Raw genomic sequence first — 21,248 nt, forward strand, 5'->3', positions numbered from 1 at the left:
TTCAGTACAGCTTGGTTATCTCAGGAGTGGGTGTCAAGAAAAATAATGACTTTAAAATACCATAAACTGGAATGTGGGGGAGAGGTGTTACTCAACTGCAAATAAAAAGACTGTGGACTATAAAAATGTAAGTAGATGGTTGACAAGGCTAGAAAGCCTTTTTCTCCACACCTTTTTCTTAGAGGAGGGGTAGAAATCATGTGGCCCTCCAGATGTTGGGCTGCAACTTCCAGCAGCCCTAGTGAGCCTACTTAAGAATGATGAGAGTTGCGGACCATCAATATCTGAAGGGCGGCATTCAAATACATAGCTGTGTTAGTCTGGATTAGTATGCAAAGGGAACTTGTAACACTTTTGAAACTAACTGAGAGAAAGAAGTTGGCAGCATAAGCTTTTGTAAATTTAAGTCTGTTCCATCAGATGTATGAAGTGCTCAGGAACAATAGAGCAACAGAAATGTAAAAATTGAGGACATGATGATGAAGTAACAAGTCCAGTTTTAACAACAGTTATCAGGGGACAAAGGAGGAAAGATATTGCCTAAAGCTAATGTGAGAGATAACCATATGAATGGATTTCTTGGAATATAGTGTGTTTCTGGCTGGGAACCACTAAGGAGATGTGATAAAGTGAACAAGAGAACCCTCATAAGCTGGAGTGTCAACTAGTGTTATAATATGTGTGGAAACCAAGAAACCATTTTCTCTGTTCACCCCACTGTCAAAAACTGGATTTTATGGATATATTCCAGTTCTTTTGTTTCTCTTTCCAATCTTCCTTTGTTGTTTTTTTGTTCAAGGACTGTCATTCTGAGGTCACAGAGGGAATGTCCAGAAAGACTGAAATGTTCTGTAATTGATTTTTGTATATTCTCATTCTTGGGAAAGTGCTTGTAAAGTCAGTGGTCCAAATGCTGACTGCAACCACTATGGAGAATGGTTCCAAGAAAGTCATCCTGTCCTTGAGCAAAGGCTGTGTGCACCACTATCATGCCATAATAGACTCATACCTGAGGCTTGTGCTGTAATGGAGTGAACCTGAAGATCAGCCTTAAGTAAGAGAGTCTCCCTCTGAAAAGACACACCGTTGTACTTCCAAAAGAACTTCTCACATACCCAGATTCTCCCATTATTTTCTTGGTTACCTTCCTGTGATGATGTGGGTCAGACTCCCCTACTTCAGAGAACCATGGACTGAATTCCAACTCTAGGGCCACTATCTGGCATCCAAAGTGGAGATGGTCTGCCAAGATTTGGAATTTATTCAGTTTTTTTCTTGGCCATCATGCATATCATCTATTCTTGCACTGTAGCAAGCTTACCCACTCAAAAGGATATAACACAAATTATATCCAGCTCTACATTTAAGAAGGCTTGTGTGATAGAAGGACCTTCTGGGTTCTTTTTTTTCCTGAGCTAGATCTCTACATCTTAAATCCTCTAGAAGTGCTAGATCCCATCTAATCCTGGAAGCTAAGCAGGGTCAGGTCTGGTTAGTACATGGATGGAAGACTGCCAATGAATACCAGGCGATGTAGGCTATATTTCAGAGGAGGAAACTAGCAAAACCACCTCCGAGTATTCCTTGCCTAAGAAAACCCAATGAAATTCATGGAGTCACCATAAGCTGACAGGCTATTTGAAGGCACATACACACAGAAATGTATCTGCAGCTCCTGAGCTAGTTCCTCAAAGTCACTCAAAATATTCCTACGTACTGAACGAGCTATTGCCTAGTTGCCCTTTATATTTTCTGGCACATCATTCCAAAAATATATTGAAATGCTCAAAAGCAGAGTACATACCCCGTGGTCACAACCTTGTCATTATAAAAGACATCCTCAAAATTGAAACCTAGTCAGTCGAAATCATCAGTGTTCACTGGGTGTAAATGAAATGTTAACTGTATGTTGCATTTAGCATCAGGCCCATACTGAGGGCCTAAGTCATACCTGCCATAGTATTAAGAGATGCATATGTGAGTATGAAGCTGAATCTGTGGCATCATTGGATAATGGACCATTTGGAAATGATAAGTTATATATACATCTAAGCTCCATTGGAACTTTCTTTGGTACAAGACTAAGGGGGCAAAGTATGTATGGTTGGGGAGGGGGCACTGGACCAAGATCCATCTTTCCTGAAACTCAAGTTAATTTGTTTCTAACAGTTTTCTTCATAGCTTATCTGGTTTAATATTTGAGCCATAACAATTGGACTGTGGGGATCTTGAAGCCTAACATGAAAACACTCAGGAAAGGCTGTGTTGCTTATTGTGTCTTCTGCCCACTCACATGTGAAGCACTTGTAGGAACTGAATTTACACTGACCTGCATTGTAGGCCCAATGTATCTGTGAGCCCTTTTCCCCAGACTTCACATGAGTACTTTTTGACTAGTTGCTCACTGAAACAAAACTGCTGTTGCAACAATTTTAAGGGAAGCCCTTAAACCATGATATTGGAGCTTAGCTCATCTTTGCAATCCCACAGGATGGAGATGTCCAGAGCAACTCTTATAAGAAACTGCTAATCATACTGAAACATATTGAAGCAGTATAGGCTCCAAGGTCCAAAACACACTGCAGAAATAATCTATCTTGAGTCCACTTTAACTGCCCTGGCTCATTGTGAGGGAATCTCTCTGACTGAGGCGGCTAAATGTCTCACAAAACTACATTTCCCTAATTTTGCTAGCATGGAGTCATTGCACTTAAAGCGGTCTCAAAATGGATTATTTCTGCAGTGTGTTTTGGACCTAAGATACCTTGGTAGTGAGCACTGGGCCTTGAAGACCATACCCATGTAAATCATCCAACCAGTTTATAAAACTTCTTCCACCTTTGGGGTGCTTAAACTATTCCAACTCCTTGGATGTTTCAACACCACATCCTTGACCAACACATTCAGTTACACTCAGAATGGAGAGCTCGATCAGGGGCATCACTGACTGCTGACCTTTTGGAAATGATAAGTCTAAACTCTCCTGGAGCCTTCTCCAGGTTTTAAAAAAGCAATGAGAAAGCATCCATATACTCCCACTCCAGTGGGAGAGAGACACTCCCATAATGACTGCACTGAAAGGAGCACTCCAAGGGTGGCTCAGCTGTGGAGGTAACAGTGCTGGCCAAGGGCAGGACTAGAGTCAGTAGGTGAGAGGCAGTTGGAGAAGGAGGAGAGATCAAGTCCGTCTGGGGCTGAACCACCACACAGGTGCAGCACCTAAGAAGTGCCTACCACTGGACTACTGACTGTCCAGATGCTAGCCAGCTGTGACACATGGACAGAGCCTTCCTGCTAGGAAGTAATCTCTCCAGATACATCTTCTGGAGCCACTTAATACCATCCTGTGCCACCCTGCTTATAACACTGCTGCCCAAATGTAGTCACTAGAGTCTGCTATCAGATCCTGCAGTGATGACTGAGTGGCCAGAGCAGGGGGAATAGGTGTCACTGCCACTGCAGTGCTATGCATAAGGCTTAAGGAGTTGCTGCTGCAGTAGTCATAAGTGTTGACAAGCCAGCATCAGTGGAAACTGCTCAAGAAATAACAGGATTCCTCCCAGGAGGTAATAATGTAGGCAGAAGGATGGGAAACTAATAGGGATGAATGGTTTGTATGCCCTGGGACTGCTTGGGTTTTACAGTGGTCAAACCTGAAGCAGCTGGTAGAGGTCTGCAAACTCAACCTGGTTAGCTGATTGCATAGTGACAGATGAAGCAGGAACGAAAGGACATTGCAACTGCCTTTTGCTGGAGAGGCTGTTGCCCCATGGGGATGAGAGGCTTCTGAGGGCTGTACTCACATGCAGCTAACTGCCTCAATCCTTGGAACAATGTCACCCATTCTAGTGGGTGCTAGAACTAGAGGGGATAATATTTTCAAACTATGGATGCAGAATCATACGGTGGGCTGATAGTATACTGTTTGGAAACTGGTCTCTCTTTAACTCTTGTCTGCAGTTTGGTCTGAAGGGAAAAAATATTCCTAGTTACCCACAAGGTGGAGCCCTAGGTCTTTTATTCATTTCCCTGTTAATTCGTGTATTCAGATACCAGCAAAATTGTTTCCAAAATGGGATGGAGAATATACATTTTTAATATACAAAATTATTTTGGAAAGCTAGCCCATACATGCAATCCAGAGAAATTTAAGCTCACTGGCTCTTTTCCTAAGCAAGCAATTAAAATACACCTATGTCATTGGTTTCAATGGGATACAATCCTATATCTGTGTATCTGGGAAAGTCTCATTAACTCAATGTATTTTTCCTCTGTGTAAACTTATCTAAATAGTACTTGCTATTAGGTACTACATCCACTGGATAGTTTTTCCTTTGTATTTCATTTTGTGCAATGTAGTCTTAATCCAGATTTGCTACCACATGTTAATACTGCATGGTTTGAACATAGGACTATGACTATGGAGATCAGGGTTCGAGTCCCCACCTGGACATGGAAATCTGCTGGATGATCTTAGACGAGAAAACCTCATGGGTCACCATAAGTCAGAAATTACTTGAAACGACAACAATGCTAATAATAGTATTTTGTTGTATGCATGCATTTAGCCATTGAGAAATAAGCTATGTTCTTCATCAGATGAAAGAGTTGTCTGCAGTGATAAAAACAAGATAATATAAATGGGAGGAACCCTCTAAAATTATTTTAGGCTTGTTTCCTTGGATCTAGACTTTCACTATCACTTTTTGTGGGGGAGATACGCTGCTGAACTACTAACATGTTTAATAAGAAGAGTTGGACTAATGCTCCAGCAAATAGTAAGTATAATAGGAAAATCCATCATAGAATCACAGAGTTGGAAGGGACCCCAAAGGCCATCAAATTCCACTGCTGCTAGTTAAATAGTCAATGACTAAAGCACCCCTGAAAGCTGGCCATCTATTCTTTGTTTAAACAACTCCAGCAACCCTTTTGAGCCCATCATCTTCTGAGGCAGTCTTATTCCGCTGTCAAATATTTCTTAACCAGCATCAGCTGTTCCTAATTTGTTGTCACAAGCTTTCTTATAATTTGAATTCACTGGTTTGTGAAAATAATACCTCCAGTAACAACAGTATGGAAGTAAAAACAAAATAAAATTTTACAGTAAAGGTCTCTGACCTTGTGAAGCTCTCTAGAGGAGAGAGAATATTCCTCCTACATTTTAGAAAGGAATTTTGATGGTTTTAATTAGCCCTTGTTACGTGCTCTCCGGACATAGAAACTCAAGGGATAAATAACAGTGCAAAAAAAGACACAGGACAATCCCAGAAAATAGCCTTTTATGCCTGTCCCAAGACCATCTGATCCCCGACCATATCAAAAGACGTTTTCTGAGAGGTGGGAGGATGGGATGGATGAGACATTAAAGACAGATAACAATGCTCAGTTTGGCATCAAGGAGTCCCAGAGAAAACCAGCCATCTTCATTTTGCCAAAATGTTTCTGGGCCTAAGTAACTGCTCATTGGGAGGGTTTCATTTGATTTGGGGAATAATGCAGATAGCAGGAGCTGTCGCTGCTTCAGTCAACAGTTCTAATTGTTGCAAACAGACCTTTAAAACATTGGAAAGGGATGCTGTCCATGTGTGTCTACATTAATTTTTCCAAGGCTGAGGGAGCAAAGTTGCATATCCTTGCATTTTTGTGTGACATTTTATTTCCTTAGTATTATATGGCTTTCAGAAGCCTGCCCTCTAAAAAATTTATTTGGAACAAGGGACATTTAAAAATAAAACATGAGAAAGGCCAAAGGAATCAAAGAAACAAACACAACAAGTAATTTTAAGAGTATATTATTTGTTTTGTGCTATCACTGCCCTTATTATACCACTGACAATTCCATATGACTTGTCAAAAAAAGATTCTCCTTAATTTCTGTCTTCAATTATTGTTGTTGTTGTTGTTGAATTTATTATGAAATTATCTATTGAAATTCTTTATTACAGTCAAAGACCAGCATCAATATAAGATATAACATAGGAAAATAAAATAATACACATAAAAAGATTGCTTGGGATAAAAATCTGCCAACTAGAAATGTAAATAATTCATTTCCGTTACATTTAAGATAGCTTCAATTATAATAAAATAAACCTTTATGGGCTTCTGCCCTTAAGAAATAATAAAAGTAGATTAGCGATATCAGATTTTTACCAGACATGCAGTACCAGACATGACACAATATTATGTATTTAACTTTGATCAGTTGTTCTTTTCCTACAAGTGATTGCTAATGCAGAAAACTGTGCCACTTTATAAGTTATATGTGAGTTCCAGTCTGATAATAGGTAATTTAAGTAAAAGCTTCAGATCTCCCAGGTGCGTTCAAAAGTACAGGAGTGATCAAATCTCTGCAAGCATTGCCGTAAAAAGGGCAGTGAAACAATACGTGTACAACATTTTCTGTATCTCCTGAGTTACAGGGGCATGTTCGCTCATTAACAGGAGTCTTACTAAATTTACCCTCCAGTAATACTGGTGGAAGAACGTTTAATCTAGCCAGTGCGAAATATCTGGGGATCGATAGGTTCCTGATGTAGTTTGGCACAGTAAGCGGTCCTATACTGTCCCAATAAATAGTTTGCGGACTGAGTTCTATGGTTTTGGAATTCTGTGTCCTTTAATGGCTGTTTTAGCTTTAGAATATCCCATAGACTGAAGGGCGTTAGTCGTGAGTCCCAGATTTTGTAGTTTTGTAGTCAGAGAGTTTTTCCATTTAGATTGGAAAGTATCTGCCAAAATTAATGGTGTTAAGTCCCACAGGAAGAAAAGTCAACTTTAGCCAGAAATTCACAGTAAGCATCAATATTCGGGCTTCCATAGAAATTTGTCCTGTCTCCAACCTGAGTATTACATTTGGGACGCATGTTGGAATTCTTGTAATTGCTCTTCAAAATTTGGTTTGTGCTACTTCAAATGAGTTGTAATCATTAAGCGTGTACACCTGACAGCCATACAGCATCTGGGAAATTATTTTGCCGATGAATACTTGGATGGCTGCGGGGACATATTGGCCTCCTTTAGAATAGAAAAAGGAAAGTGGTGCTTTGGTACTTCTTTGGGAACTTGCGATGGCATGCTTCGTTTGCAGATTCCATGATTCTGTTGACTGGAAGGTTATCCCTAAGTATTTGTATGAGATAACCTGATCTATTTGATGGCTGTCGATCTGCCAGATTTATCCTGTGAAGATCCAGGAATGCTCTGCAACTAAAGCATTCCCAGAACTTCCCCATGAATGGTTTGTTGCTGGAGCATTCTTTGGGTCTTCACAGGATAAGTCCTAGATGAGCGCAATGTCATCTTAAAATCTTCAGCGCGATCGTGTGATTATGCCGGGAGTATGCCTTTTACTCCCGGCTTTTCCCCCATCTGATAATCTGTTTTGTTGAAATGCAGCTTAATGGGAAATTATCTGGATTTTATCCAATAAATGAATAAGCACTGTAATTCTTACTAGGAATTATGCCTTGCTGAATAACATGGATCTTCTTGCTAAGTAAACATGTTTATGAAGATGTTAATGTTTTAATCATATTTGGAAGTGTGTGTGTATATATATATATATATATATATATATATATATGAGACCAGAACTTGATTTGCTTTGTCACGCTGAGTGTTCAGTAGGAAATGAAGGAAAGCTAGCCAGTTTCTTCCATACCACAGCTAATAATTACACTTCAGGTGTAGATTGGCAGGACTCTTGGATGTGGAGAGGCCTGTCCTCAATTAAATTGTTTAGCCCTCTGTTAAAGGGCCTGAACAGACAGGTCAAAATAAAGCTGCTTCAGATCACTCTGGAGGTATGCTGTTTAAATGCTTCTTACATCCTAAGAGGTTGGAAGCCGCACCAAAGCCACGCTCCAGTCCTAAGGTCTAGAGCACAGCTTTGGCAAAGCTTCTTGCCTCTTAAGATGTGTGTGTAATTTTAACAGCATACCTCCAAAGTGATCCAAAGCAGCTTTATTTTGGCCTGTCTGTTCAGGCCGTTTCCATCACACTGTGCAGAAACAAATTCTGTGTTTCACTTACATACTGTACTGAGGGTGTGTTTGCAACAAATCACTTTTCTTTTGACCTGAACCTAGCAGCAATTAATTTAATTATGTTCTCTGTGTGAATCCAGAGAACAAATTTAAGACAGATGAAGAGAGAATTACATCTCTGAAGCAGGGGTTCTTGCATCTCTCATGATTTGGGAGAAATTTCTGAACTGACCAATGTTTTTGCATAGGCATATTAATTCCAAAAACAAAGACTGGCCTGTTTAAGGTGTACTAGGAGTGATCAATTAAATTAGTATTCATGTTCATATAAATAAGATGCAATTTACAGATTAGGAGAAAAGCCTAAAGTAAATCATATACATCTGAAACACTGTTTGTACTATTCTAGTATAATAATATTCTTTAAGATTATTAACTGTGCCTGAGCCCTTTGGCAGGTTATAAATCATGTTGAATAATAAACTTAATAGTATTCATGTAGCTCTGGACTTGGGTGCTCAAGGAGCTGGACAGAGCAGTGTGCTTACTCAGCTATTGTAAATATACATCTACATCAGAAGAAACTTGGACAGCCTGGTTCCTGCCTAGGTGGCTGCCTGCACAAGATTAATAACTATTCTGCATATTAGGAGGATCTCTGGATCTTCACCAAAGTCAAGTACATTCCATTAGATAAGTTTATATTGATTTCACAGAATAGCAGCTGATTTAAAGTCTGAAGCCTGGTCACAGAATGCCAACAGAGTGAAGTGAATGTTATTGCTTGGTTGGTTTGAAGCTCATGTCACCCATGAACTCACTTGAGCATTTCACTATCTCTTGGCTTCAGTTCAGTATTAACATCTGATCCCGCTACTGCAACCTTACTCTGTTGTGGAAAAAACTGTAGTTCCAGATCTCCCAAAGACTTTATTTGTAGCTAGCACTGACAGATGTTATTGCTATAACATAAGCATTCCAGCTCTTTTGCTGATGGGAGCAGTAGCCTTCACATATGGAAGGGAGAACTGAACCCCTAAACAACCACTTTTACACAAACTATCCCAGAATGGTAATCCAGTTAGCCATAGCTGCCCATGGGTATTCTTGGGTTGGGATCCATTGTTTCACCAGGCAACGCTGATGGAAGACACGTCTCCTGGATACAACCTGATAAGACGGGAAGAACTGTGACCACTGCAATAAAATGCCCTCAAAGGGCAGCTGAAACTGAAAGTTTTATTAATGCCTTGTTCAAAATGTATTTTATGCTGGTCTTTTAACCAGACGTGGGCTACCCAACTCTTAAAATAGACTCTATTTAATTTCATAATGCCTTCGTGAAAGAAGAAGATATGCTCACTTTAGTTTTGAATGGGGGAATTATGAGAACAGGTATTTCCCGCTTCCCACATCATCTTTTTCAAAGATGCCTGATTGGTAGCACAATGCTTCCCAAGTGAGTCACCTGTGTTTACTTTTTGCAGCTGCAAAACATTTTGCAATTATCCTGGTATTGGATTACATTGTGTTGAAGTCAGGCTTAGTCATACTTAAGAGTAGATATCCAAATGAATGGGTCTTTAATCACAGTTAACTTACATTGGTGACTCATTTGGGAGCTATAGGTGTCCTTGGATAATGACCTGGGAAGTGGAAAGGCAAATTTCATGGCAATCCATCTTGCTTTAAAACATGGAAAATGGCCATCAAGTGACTTAACCCTCATCTTTAAGTTCAAGCTGTGGGAAGGACTGTAGGAAGATCAGAACAATAACAAATGACATCCTACTTCTGTACTAGTGGAATCTGCCTAATTTCTTGACTAGTGTTTTTCTCTCAAGTCTTCTAACTACAGACATGCTTCAGCTAATGAGGCTCTGAGAACAAAGTCTACGAAGGCTTTTAGGCACACATGGCCAGAAGGGGATTACTTCTAACTCTGTAGATGAGAAAAGCCTCCCTGTGGTGCCAGCCCACCCACCCAGGCTTTAAGACTATTTAAGAGACTATGGGGCTATACAGACCGGCACTTTGTCCGCATGCGCCAAGGTCTTACACCGCTGCCCAGGTGCCATTTTGGCGCATGCCCTTCTAGACAGCATGCACCATGGGGCGTCATAACGCCACGTCGCTTATGACGCCCCTTTCAGGGAGCTGCTTGTGGCGGCTTCTTTTTGCTCCCTCCCTCTACATACAATCAATTAAAATAGATAAAATAAACCTACCTATGGCATACATTCTACGAAAATAATTAAACACAATACACATTAATACATCTTAACATTCAAACAATAAAATATAGCAGACAACAAATTAAAATAACATTGGCTAACAACCATGTAATGTATTATATTATGTTTTTATGTTTTATTTGGGGGGGTTTTATGGGTGAAGAGTGGTTTTTTTAAATAAGTCATTTATTATTCGACAATCATAACAATTAAACAGTCATACAAACATGCAGTATCACTGTCTCTACCCTATCACCAATCAAATATTTCTAACCTACTTAATATAATTAAACATTATACATTATATCTTATAGCTATACCTCTATAAGCCCCTAAATATCCTTTAAAAATATTATTTATGTTTAAAATAAGCACTTGGTTATAATTTCATTGTGAGCGGCAGTATATCACAATAAATTATATACAGAAACATCTTTTCTTTATAAGTTCCCAAATTTTGCAGTTCACTTATATTGCCACTAATATATTCCATCATTAATTGAAATGTATAGGCAAGAAATATAACATTCTATCTTAAATCTGAGGGCTTTCAGTCCCATAACTTATTAACCTTTTCTCATTTCCTCAGAAATTGTTGCTCAGTTTTCCCATTTATCACCATTGTCAACTTGTCCATTATAGATAAATCATATACTTTCATAATCCATTCTTCAAATAAATCTGTGCTTATTATCTTCCAATATCTACCAAATATCAGGCGAACTGCCATAACCAAATACAAAATAACACCTTCTTCTTCTTCTTGATTTAGTTTTCCTTTTATATCTTCTGTAATATTTAGTAAGAATAGTTTAGGGTTTAATTCAAATTCGATTTGCATAATATCCTGAATTTTGGCATGAATCAGATTCCAGAACTGAGTCTCTTCAATACACTCCCACCACATATGATTATAAGATGCATTATAAGAGTGGTTTACGTTTCCAACAACTGCTATCTTTGTTTCCTCTTATCTTAGTCAGTTTCAATGGTGATAGATGCCATCTATAAAACAATTTATAACAGTTCTCTATTAGGTGAGCACTTTTAGTAAATCTTAAATTGTTCATCCAAACTTTTCCCCAACTTTCTAATGTTATTTGATAGCCCCTATCCTGCATCCATTTTACCACCTTTACTTTTAGTGTCTATAAACTGCTTTCTGTTCTGTGTCGAGGAGAATCTTGTATATTTTAGTTATCTTTATTTTTATCTTGAGATATAATTCTGTCAAATTCATCTGTTCCTCTTCCAGTTCCTATATTCTTAATGTCTTCCTGTAGTTTTCCTCTAACTTGATAATGCGTTAACCCTCGTAATTCTATTCCTTCTTCGTTCGGGGAGAAAGGCAGGACAGAAATCAGATACATTTTTATATTTATGTATTTTAATGTTTTGTACTGTTTTTAAAATCGTATTGTTTTATAATTGTTCGCCACCTTGAGTCCCTATATTGGGAGAAAGGCGGGATATAAGAAGATAAAATAATAATTACAATAATAAATAAATAAAATAATAAATAAATAATACTGTAAAGAGCATAAATGTGGCGGGATATAAAAATAAGATATAATAATTATTATAATAATGAACAATAAGGCTGTAAGGAGCATAAATGTGGTGAGATAGAAGAAAATAGAATAATAATAATAATAATAATAATAATAATAATACTGTGACGAGCATAAATGTGGCAATATATAAAAAATAAAATGTAACCACAACCACAAGAGCAAGCGATAGGAGTGTGAAGGGGGCCTGAAGGGGAGTGTGAGCATGGCTTCCCTGAGGGGAGCTTCAGCCGCTGCTGCGAGGCCTAAGCGCCAAGGCCTCCTTGGTTCCCAGTGGCTGAGGAGGAGGAGGAGGAGGAGAAGGCGGGCGACTAGTCCTAGGCCCTGCCTCTGCTGCCGCTGGAGGCTCCGGGGGCGGGCAGAGGCGGAGGCGGAGGCTTCTCCGTCCGCCTCGGATTCGGGGTTCCTGTCCAGAGCAGCCGGAGCAGGCGGGGAGGGCGGCGGCGATGGCTCCGGCGGCGGGCGGCGCGGGGTCGGCGTCGGGAGGCAAGATGGCGCCGTCGCAGGTGCTGCGTTGCTGCCAGAGGGTGCTGGCCTGGGTCCCCGTGGCCTTCATCGCCCTGGTCCTGGCCTGGTCCTACTACGCCTACGTGGTCGAGCTCTGCCTCTGTGAGTGGGAGGGAGCATTGGGAAGGCGCCCTCAGCAGGGAACCCTGCCTTCAGCCGTGTCTGTCCTCCTTTTCCCGGACGCCCCTCCATTCCATCTCCTCCTCCTCCTTCATTCATTCTCAGTAGAAAACGGGAATGTTTAGTAGCAGTGCTTTGGGTTGACTAGGGGAGGCCCTAGGTTTTCTTTCCCTGAGTGCCCTGTATTCCTTGACATTTCAGCATGGCAAAATAGGAGTTTTTATTATGATTATTATTATTATTATTTAGGGACGTCCTACATTTTTTCCTCTGGGTGTCCTACATTTCTTGACCTCTGAGCATAGCAAGCAACGCATGTTTTTATAGGAGGTTTTGTTTGAAGGTCCTACATTTTGGGGTGCCTTGACATTTGAGGATGGCAAAGAAAGCATGGATTTACACGACTGTTGTTGTGGGTGTTGTTGCTTTTGCTTTTGCTTTTGCTTTCTATTTGGGGAGGCCCTACCTATTTGTTTTCTCGAATGTCCTACATTTCATGGTGCCTTGTTGCCCTCCTTTGCAGTTAGGACTCCTGGTCCTAATTGACATTTGACATTTGAACATGGCAAAGAAAGCATCCAGTTGTAGGAGTGTGCTTTCAGCTTTTTGTTTGGACACATTTTTTTCCTTGACTGTCCTACATTTCACAGGGCCTTGTCCTCCTTTGCGGTTGGGACAACTGGTCCCCCTTTTCTTGTATAACAGAATCAGGGTAACCAGGCATCCTCCTTTTCCAGGACGTATCCTACATGTCAGCCTTTTCTGTCCAGGAGGGATTCCATCCTGTCCTCCATTCTAACCATGACTAAGAAGCAGGCATTTATATTTATAGGAGCATGTCTTTAGCTTTTTATTTGGTCAGGTCCTACATTTTGCGGTGCCTTGTCCTCCTTTGCAGTTAGGACATTGCTTGCCCTGTTCAGAGGGAAACTCCTTAACCATAGAAACAGAATCGTAGAGTTGCAAGAGACCACAAAGGCCCCCCAGTCCTCTTCCTCTTCAAATGAGTGAATGCTGAGATGAGTAATGACAGATAAGGAGTTTATTGTAATATATCAGCAGATGGTTTTAGTATTCTAGCATTTAACAGTCTTGTGTTTTGCCGTCTGGTTTTGATTATATATGATGTTCTGCCCTTTGGTGGAAAGGGCATTATAAATAGACATCATCATCATCATCATCATCATCACAGACGGTCCTCCATATCCACTTATTATTTATCCTCGGATTCAACCATCTTTGGCTTGAGGATATTCCAAAAAGAAATACATTCCAAAAAGCAAACCCTGATTTTGCTGTTTTCTGTAAGGGACACCATTGTATTGTATTTAATGGGACTTGAGCATCCATGGATTTTGGGACCCATGGGAGTCCTGAAACCAAACCACAGCCAATACTAAGAGCCCTCTCTATTATTGTTATTATTATCATAGTGGCGCGAAGAGAGCTTTCCTTCTTGCTGGGTGGAATTGAAGAGGAGCAACCCCACTCAATGGGGTTATTATTATCCCTCACATCATCCCAACACAAAACAACACACCAAAAGCATCTTGACTAAATGCAGGTCTTTGACTAACATCATCTCATTCATATACATGTATGTATGTGTGTATTTATGTATATTCTGCAGTATGGTTTTTAGCACCTTTGCCTAATGATGAAGCCAGTGGAGTTTTGAAAGCTTGCTACATGCATTTTGTGCATTTTGGGTTATTCCCCCCATAAAGGGATCCCTGTTCTGTAGGCTTTTAAACATATAATCAGGACAGAGTGGGGTTTTTTAATATGAGGCGTCTGTTTTAGTTACGTTTTTAATTTGTGTATGTTTTTGTATTAATTTTATACTATTTTAACGAGATTATTTTAATTGTTTTTAAGTTTTTATTGTGACATTTGAATAATGTTTTTGTCTTGTGAGCTGCCTTGGGTCCCTCTTTGGGAGAACGGCGGCATAGAAGTGAAGTGAAACAAATAAAATAAATGAGTGGGCTATTCATCCCCAAAGAGTTTAGGGAGCCTGTTGCCTGCCTACAGGGTGACCAGATGTCCTCCTTTTCAAGGACATGTCCTACATTTTAACCATCCATCCAGCAAAATGCCCTCCATTTTGAGCGTGACTAAGAAGCATGAATTTCTACATATGAATGTTTTTTAGCTTTTATTTTGTAACATCCCACATTTTTCTTGAACGTCCTACATTTTGCGGCGATCTGCCCTCCTTTGTGGTTAGGACATCTGCTCATCCTGCCTGCCTGCCTCCTCTCTTCACAATCTTTATAATTGCAAAACAGTGATAAATAAATAAAAAGATTAAGATAATGATTATGGTGAAACACTGGCATGATCCTAAACTCTGTGGCTCATGAAATGCTTTCTGCTGCCTCACACTTAGGATCACACTTGGGAATTTTGCATTTCTGGGATCAGAGCGGGCATCCCATCCCTAGGCACAAGTCCAAAATCCTGTACTTATAAAATCTTTAAAATGTACAGTTTTTGATTCGAATGAATGAATAGAAGAGAGCTGAGGAAATCCACCCTTTTGCAGCCTTACTCATGAGCATGCAACAGGATCCTATGTCATGTTTACTGAGAAGTAAGCCCTTCCCTGTCCTCTGGAGCTTATATCCAGGAATGTGTTTATAGCACTGCAGCCTAAGAATGGGTTGAGCATTTTCCTAAATTTTGGATATTTCAGTCCTCTTGAGTATCTTGTTTCCCCATATGCTTGGCGGTGCTGGCTGGAAACTGACACATTATTTTTTCTTAGTGGCAGCAATTTTATTTTACTTGCTGTTCTCCCTGTGCCTCACAATGCTGTGCTCTGAGCATCTCTGAAGCAGCTGTTAAAAGAGGAGAATATGGTACTTTAGCTAATGCTGAAATGCTCCAAATTCTGGTCTGAAGCTGCAGGCAGCAGTAGTAGTGCATTAGCTTCCTGCAGCACTTCCCTCGCCATTTCTCCTTGAACGCATGAGCCAGAAAGGTCTGATAAGTGATTGTACTAGGTGATAAGAAAGTTTTAACATCAAGGGTTTCATGCTAAAGGTCCTTATAATTGCAAAACAGTGATAAATGAATAAAAAGATTAAGATAATGTTTATGATGAAACATTAGCATGATCCTAAACTCTGTGGTTCATGAAATGCTTTACTGTTGTCTATTTGAGATAATTTAATGCCAGTTCCATTCCATCCTTATGCATAATTGAAGTCCACTGAGGTTTATACCCATATAAGTGTGCATATCACTGCAATCTTAGTGACAATTTAATATTTGTCTTCACAATTACAGCAAGTAGATGAGATTTAAAATAGTCTTACAGCATATCTATACACTGAATAGTGAGTTTGTGTCAGCCCCTGTGAGTGGATAATTAGGTTATGGAAACTAAAAAGAATCCACAGCGAAGGAGTTGGATTATTCTGAGTGTATTTCCTAAAAATGAGCTTCCTGTCTTGCTTCTGTTAAGCAACTTTTCAGTTAATTGGCTCACCACTCTGGAGGCTGTAATGTAAATCTTAACACCGTGGGATCTGTTGAAATGTAAATATATTGTCAGTGCCTGCTATTTGTTTTCTTGTAAAATAATTTTTAATAAAATGAAATGGGAGTAACATTCCTCTTTCACTAAATGGAACTTGAATTAAAAACAGTATTTTCCTCCTCCTCATGGTCAGTACTAAAACATAATAATAATAATATCTTTATTTATATTTCCCACCTCTCCCCATGGATTGAGGCAGGAGTACAACACATAAAATCAGCATTACAACAAACACAAATTATCTAAAATTACATCAATTAATAAACAAGACAAATTCATAAAATTTATACAGTCCATACCTATATAAAATTAGTGGAAGATAAGGTATTACCAAGGTTCCATTATGGAGGATCAAATGGATAAGCCCGCCGGAAGAGATCCGTATTAAGTGCTTTCTTAAAAGCATCTAGGGTGTTGATGCGACGGATCTCCTCCGGCAGGTTGTTCCAAAGTCTGGGGGCAGCAGCAGTAAATGTCCTGTCATAGGTCGATTTCAGTCTGATTTTTGGGTACTCTAGTAATATCTTTCTGGATGTTCTGAGTGTGCGGGGCGGATTGTGTAGAGAGAGGCATTCCTTCAAGTAACTTGGGCCTGAGCCATTGTACATCTGAAATGCAAATAGACTTGCAGTACAATCCCTAGCCATTTTTGTTTGAATTATAATGACAGTGACTTTTAGAGGATATTATTCTAGGTAAAATATATTAAGGCTTGCAATTTGATCCTGTGCATATAAATGTGGAACAAAAGCATATTGAATTAGCTGAGTTTTAAAAAAAACTAAATAGTGGACTGCTAAGAATATTTCAGTAGCAGGTAGCAAACCTTAATATAACCTGTTTGTAAATGCTTCTCTTTCCATTGAACCCTTCTTGGCATAATTTGTTTCCCACTGCCCCCACTGTGAGATATTCATTTGGAAGAATAGTGTTGAAACTGTGTGACTGTATATTCTGTTAATGATGTGCATCATTTACAGCTGCAGTTCTTAAACTGTGTACTTAAGAGTAATGATGCAGAGTAGTGGTAACTTAAAATGCAAGAGCCCCATTTGGTTAACTAAAACAGAGGCTATTCAAGCTATAGGATAGTGGTTCCCAACCTGTGGGTTGGGACCCCTTTTGGGGGTTGAATGGCCCTTTCAAGGGGGTCGCCTAAGACCATTGGAAAATACCTATTTAATTACAGTTATGAAGTAGCAACAAAAATAATTTCATGGGTTTGGGTCACCACAACATGAGGAACTGTATTAAAGGGTCACAGCATTAGGAAGGTTGGGAACCACTGCTATAGGACAACGCATGGAGATTCAGGTAATCCCTTTTTCCTAACGTCCATTTGTATGTTTAATTGACTTTTTACACAGAAGATGATGCGTACAAGCTTTACAGGTGTACTTTTTGTGTGAGCAATCTGCATCTTGTTAATGCCAGACACAGATGGCACTTAAAAATGAATATGGCTTGTACACATGTAGGTGGTTCTTTTTGCTGAGTTGGGTTTTTATGGGTATGTGGCCCCTCACCCATCCTTACATTAAATGATCTAATTTGGTCAGCTAAACACAGCAAGCATAAACGTTGTATATAAGGTATAGACAAATTGGTTTGAACTTTCTGATGCTGGGTAGACTATCTAACATATTACAACAAGTTAAAACAGTTAAAACCATACACATATTTGTGCAAATGGGATTAAATCAGTAGATGATGGTAATACTGTGCATATAATATCTGCATAGCTTCATGCAGGGATCAAAGCAGTTTTAATCAGAATGTTACTAAGGGTAAAATATGTGTCAATATATGTCTAGAATAGATTCCTTACCCTACGAAGTTATCTTGGCAGAATGCCTCATTGACTTAGATTTTTTTTTAAAATCCTCTTTAATTCTGAGTTAAATGCAGAAAACTGATGTCTTGGAATAGTAAGGCTCTTGTTGTTCTAGTGTATGTGCTGTGTATCTCATTATTCAGAGCTCTGTAGACATATAGGGCCAGTTGAGATATAATGGTCTTCAACAGGAATGAGCCAAAAGCTTGCATGAATTGCCTTTGTTCTCCCTTTATGTGCCTGATTTCTAGAAAGATTTCCAAGTTTCTTAAGTCACAGTTTCCCATAACCTCTGAATTGGGTAATCTATGAATTAGGACCTCCCTTCAAACCATAATATTTAAACTAGATCCTGGTCCTGGTTGGTTTCTTGATTTCTAAAAACATAGTCAGCTAGACTTGAAACCAAGTTATGTTATTTCTGTTTAATTCGTTCATTCTATTAATTTATTTCTCTGTTGATTTGTTTTTCTTGATGGAGCCACCATGCAAGCCTAGAAACACCTAGTTTTGTTTGATTTCAGAAACTTAGCAGAGTCAGGCCAAATTAGTGCTTGGATGGGAAACCACCAAGAGATACCAAGGCTTTTAAAACTAGAGCTAGGGAGAATATTCTCCCCTGAAACCCTGGAAAACTGCTACCAGTCAAAGTTTAACATTTGCACTTTTAAGCTGCTTTTAATCATTTTAATTTTAATGGATGTTTTGCATTACTGTTATTTTTGTAGATAGTTCAGTTGCTTGATAATGATAATATTTGGTATATTTTAAAATTAAAATTATATTTGATCTAATTCTTAAATCTTTTTTAATGCCCAATTTTGGATGAAAGGGTAGAATATCAATAACATTATCATTATCATTCACCTCAACATTAGGAAAAACTTCCTGAGAGTAAGAACTGTTCAATAGTAGAACACATTCCTTCTTTGGAGGTCTTTAAACAGAGGTTGGATGACCACCTGTCGAGGGTGCTTTAATTGTGAGTTCCTGCATGCCAGGGAGCCCTGGTGGCGCAGTAGTTAAATGCCAGTACTGCAGCCACAAGGTTGTGAGTTCTGTCCCAGGCAGGGCTCCAAGGTCTACTCAGCCTCATCTTTGTGTAGGTCAGTAAAATGAGTACTGCTAGCTTGTTGGAGCAATTGGCTTACACTTTGTGAACTGTTTAGGGAGTGTTAGGCCTGGGGCTGATATTAGGGCTCAGGAAAGCGAAACGTCTGCATGTTCCCAAGCCCTACTGCACTGTCTGGGCACCATCTTGGCATGTGCGGTTCCAAACGGCGCAGTGCATGAGGGGCGTCATCATAGTGTGCAAGCACACCAATGGCGCACATTCTGCAGCACAAAAAAGCCCCCTTTCAGGGCGTTTTTTTGCTCTGTGCACAGGCCATGGCATGTGGTTGCTGCGGCCTGCTTCCAGGGCAGAAAGGGGTGGCATCTCACCGCCCCTTTCTGCCCGTCTGTCAAGCCCCATAGTTCACTAATAAGCTGTATAGAAATGTACTTGCTATTGCTGTTGCTAGTCTACTAGTCTAACAATTATGATAATGATAAGTTATCGCTAGTCTACTAGTTTAACAATTATGATAATGATAATCATAAAATCATAGAGTTGGAAGAGACCTCAAGAGCCATCCAGTCTTCCAACTCTATGATTGCATGATTCTCATAATTGTTAGACTAATAGTCTATCTCTGTCTAAATATACACATAAATGTACAAACTACGTATATCTTTTAAATATACAGTATTTGTTGCTTCTTTTTTTTAGTTAACTTGTTCTTAGGAGTGGCAGATAATGTGCCTGAAAACCTGAAAAAGATTATGACTGGCTGGTGAAGCAAGTATGCGTTGGATCCATTGTTGATTGAGAAAGCTGCGGTTTTCTTTCTGTGGTGGCTCCAGATGCTAATAAGGCAGGATACATCCTGATAAAGGAAGGATAAAACATTTAGACCGTTGGCTCTGATAGTAATATAACTCTGCAGATGCCAGCTAGAAGAAAAAAGAAAGGAGGAAAAACCATTTCATAGCAGCAGCAGGAGGAGGAGGAGGACAAAATTGCTAATTCCTGTTTCTAAAATGTCTAGGTTTTTTTTTGTTTTGTTTTGTTTTTGTGGGGTGGGGATACATGGATCAGTGTCATTCTAGAGAAATGGTTTAGACAGGTGCTGCTCAAAGTGATGGCTTATGGACTGGTGCCATTCGCTGACAATTTCCAGGAACAAAAGAAATAATTATAACAATTGTTAGTCCCACACACCAGATAGTTTAAGAAGCACAGGTTTGACATCTCCATGTTCTGCTGCATAGTTGTCTATACTGTGTCAGATAATTGGAGTAGAATGGCTGGGTGTCAGTTTTCTGCCCTTGGGGCTTCCCAGGGACTGAATGAACTGCTAAAAAGGCTGGAAAATAACAGCAAAAAATTAACGGTGCTGGAGGTCAACTTCACATTTGGGGGGTGGGGGTGCTTTTAAAATGCTCCTGCAAGTCATAGTGCTGTTACTCCACTTTAACTGCTATGGTTGCCTCCTGTGGAATTCTAGGGTTTGTAGTTTAGTGACTCCTAAGAGCTCTCTGGCTGAGAATTCTCAATGCACGTTCCTAAACTGCAAATCCCAGGATTCCACAGGAGGCAGCCATAGCAGTTAAAGTGGAATAATAGGCTTATTATTGTGTAGTGTGATAATGTCCTTTAAAACTTCCACTTGTATAGACAGGTATTGACGTTTTTGTTGGTAGCATTTACGTGATGCCATCATACTCATAATTCTTTAGGGGCCTCCTTGAGATGAGAAAAAAAGTAGAGGAGAAGTCACATTCCCGAAATAATTTAAAATCCCCATTTTGTAGTGAGGAGGAACAAGAAGAGTAGAAAGGGCGACTGCTGTTGCATATACTGTATTTAGACTTCACTTTTGGGTGATAACTTGGATGAAGCTAAGCATAAGGCCACATTAAAAATGAGTAAATAGAAGAGATTTGACGGAAAACAAAAAATGGCACAGTCTAATATAAACTATAGATTTGGAGAGAGGCAATTAAAGTCATAATTTCCAATCTGTATACACTGGGACTTTGGGATAATATATTTGCAAAAATATTTTTGCTCTGATTTATTATTGTTTACAAAGATCTTTGTAATTTTTAAATCTCATATTTGTTTAAGTAGCTTTTATTTTCTGAAAAAGGTTTTTAGTCATGTTGAAATACAATGATTGTAACTGCAGGACTGGAAGGGGCAATGCCTGTTTCAGATATTTATTTTAGAGGTCAATCTGCAACATGAAAACACAGGTTGAGTCTCCCTTATCTGAAATGCTTGAGTCTAGAAGTGTTTTGGATTTTGGCTTTTAACATGCTACATGCATGCAGCGTCACCATCTAGGATAGTCCCTGTTGTCCTGCGGTGGTATGTGCACATGGCCTTACCGCCTGTGG

At 39.5% G+C, this 21,248-nt stretch overlaps 1 protein-coding gene across 3 annotated transcripts in view; it reads left to right on the forward strand.

The window, feature by feature from the left end:
• ZDHHC20 (zDHHC palmitoyltransferase 20) overlaps window positions 1-21,248 on the forward strand; it is an 88,411-nt gene that overhangs the window by 500 nt on the left and 66,663 nt on the right. For 2 of the 3 annotated variants that reach the window (XM_089512622.1, XM_089512623.1), the window contains exon 1: window positions 12,160-12,405. In XM_089512622.1, the coding sequence (XP_089368748.1) occupies window positions 12,243-12,405 (163 nt within the window). In that variant the 5' untranslated portion in view covers window positions 12,160-12,242. Of the gene's footprint in view, window positions 1-5; window positions 128-12,159; window positions 12,406-21,248 lie in introns of those variants that run through there. The other variant, XM_089512625.1, reaches the window with a different exon arrangement.

The sequence above is a fragment of the Sceloporus occidentalis genome, unplaced genomic scaffold, assembly GCF_023333645.1.
Source record: "Sceloporus occidentalis isolate IW3139 unplaced genomic scaffold, rSceOcc1.0.p SCAF_2, whole genome shotgun sequence".
Classification (NCBI taxonomy): domain Eukaryota; kingdom Metazoa; phylum Chordata; class Lepidosauria; order Squamata; family Phrynosomatidae; genus Sceloporus; species Sceloporus occidentalis.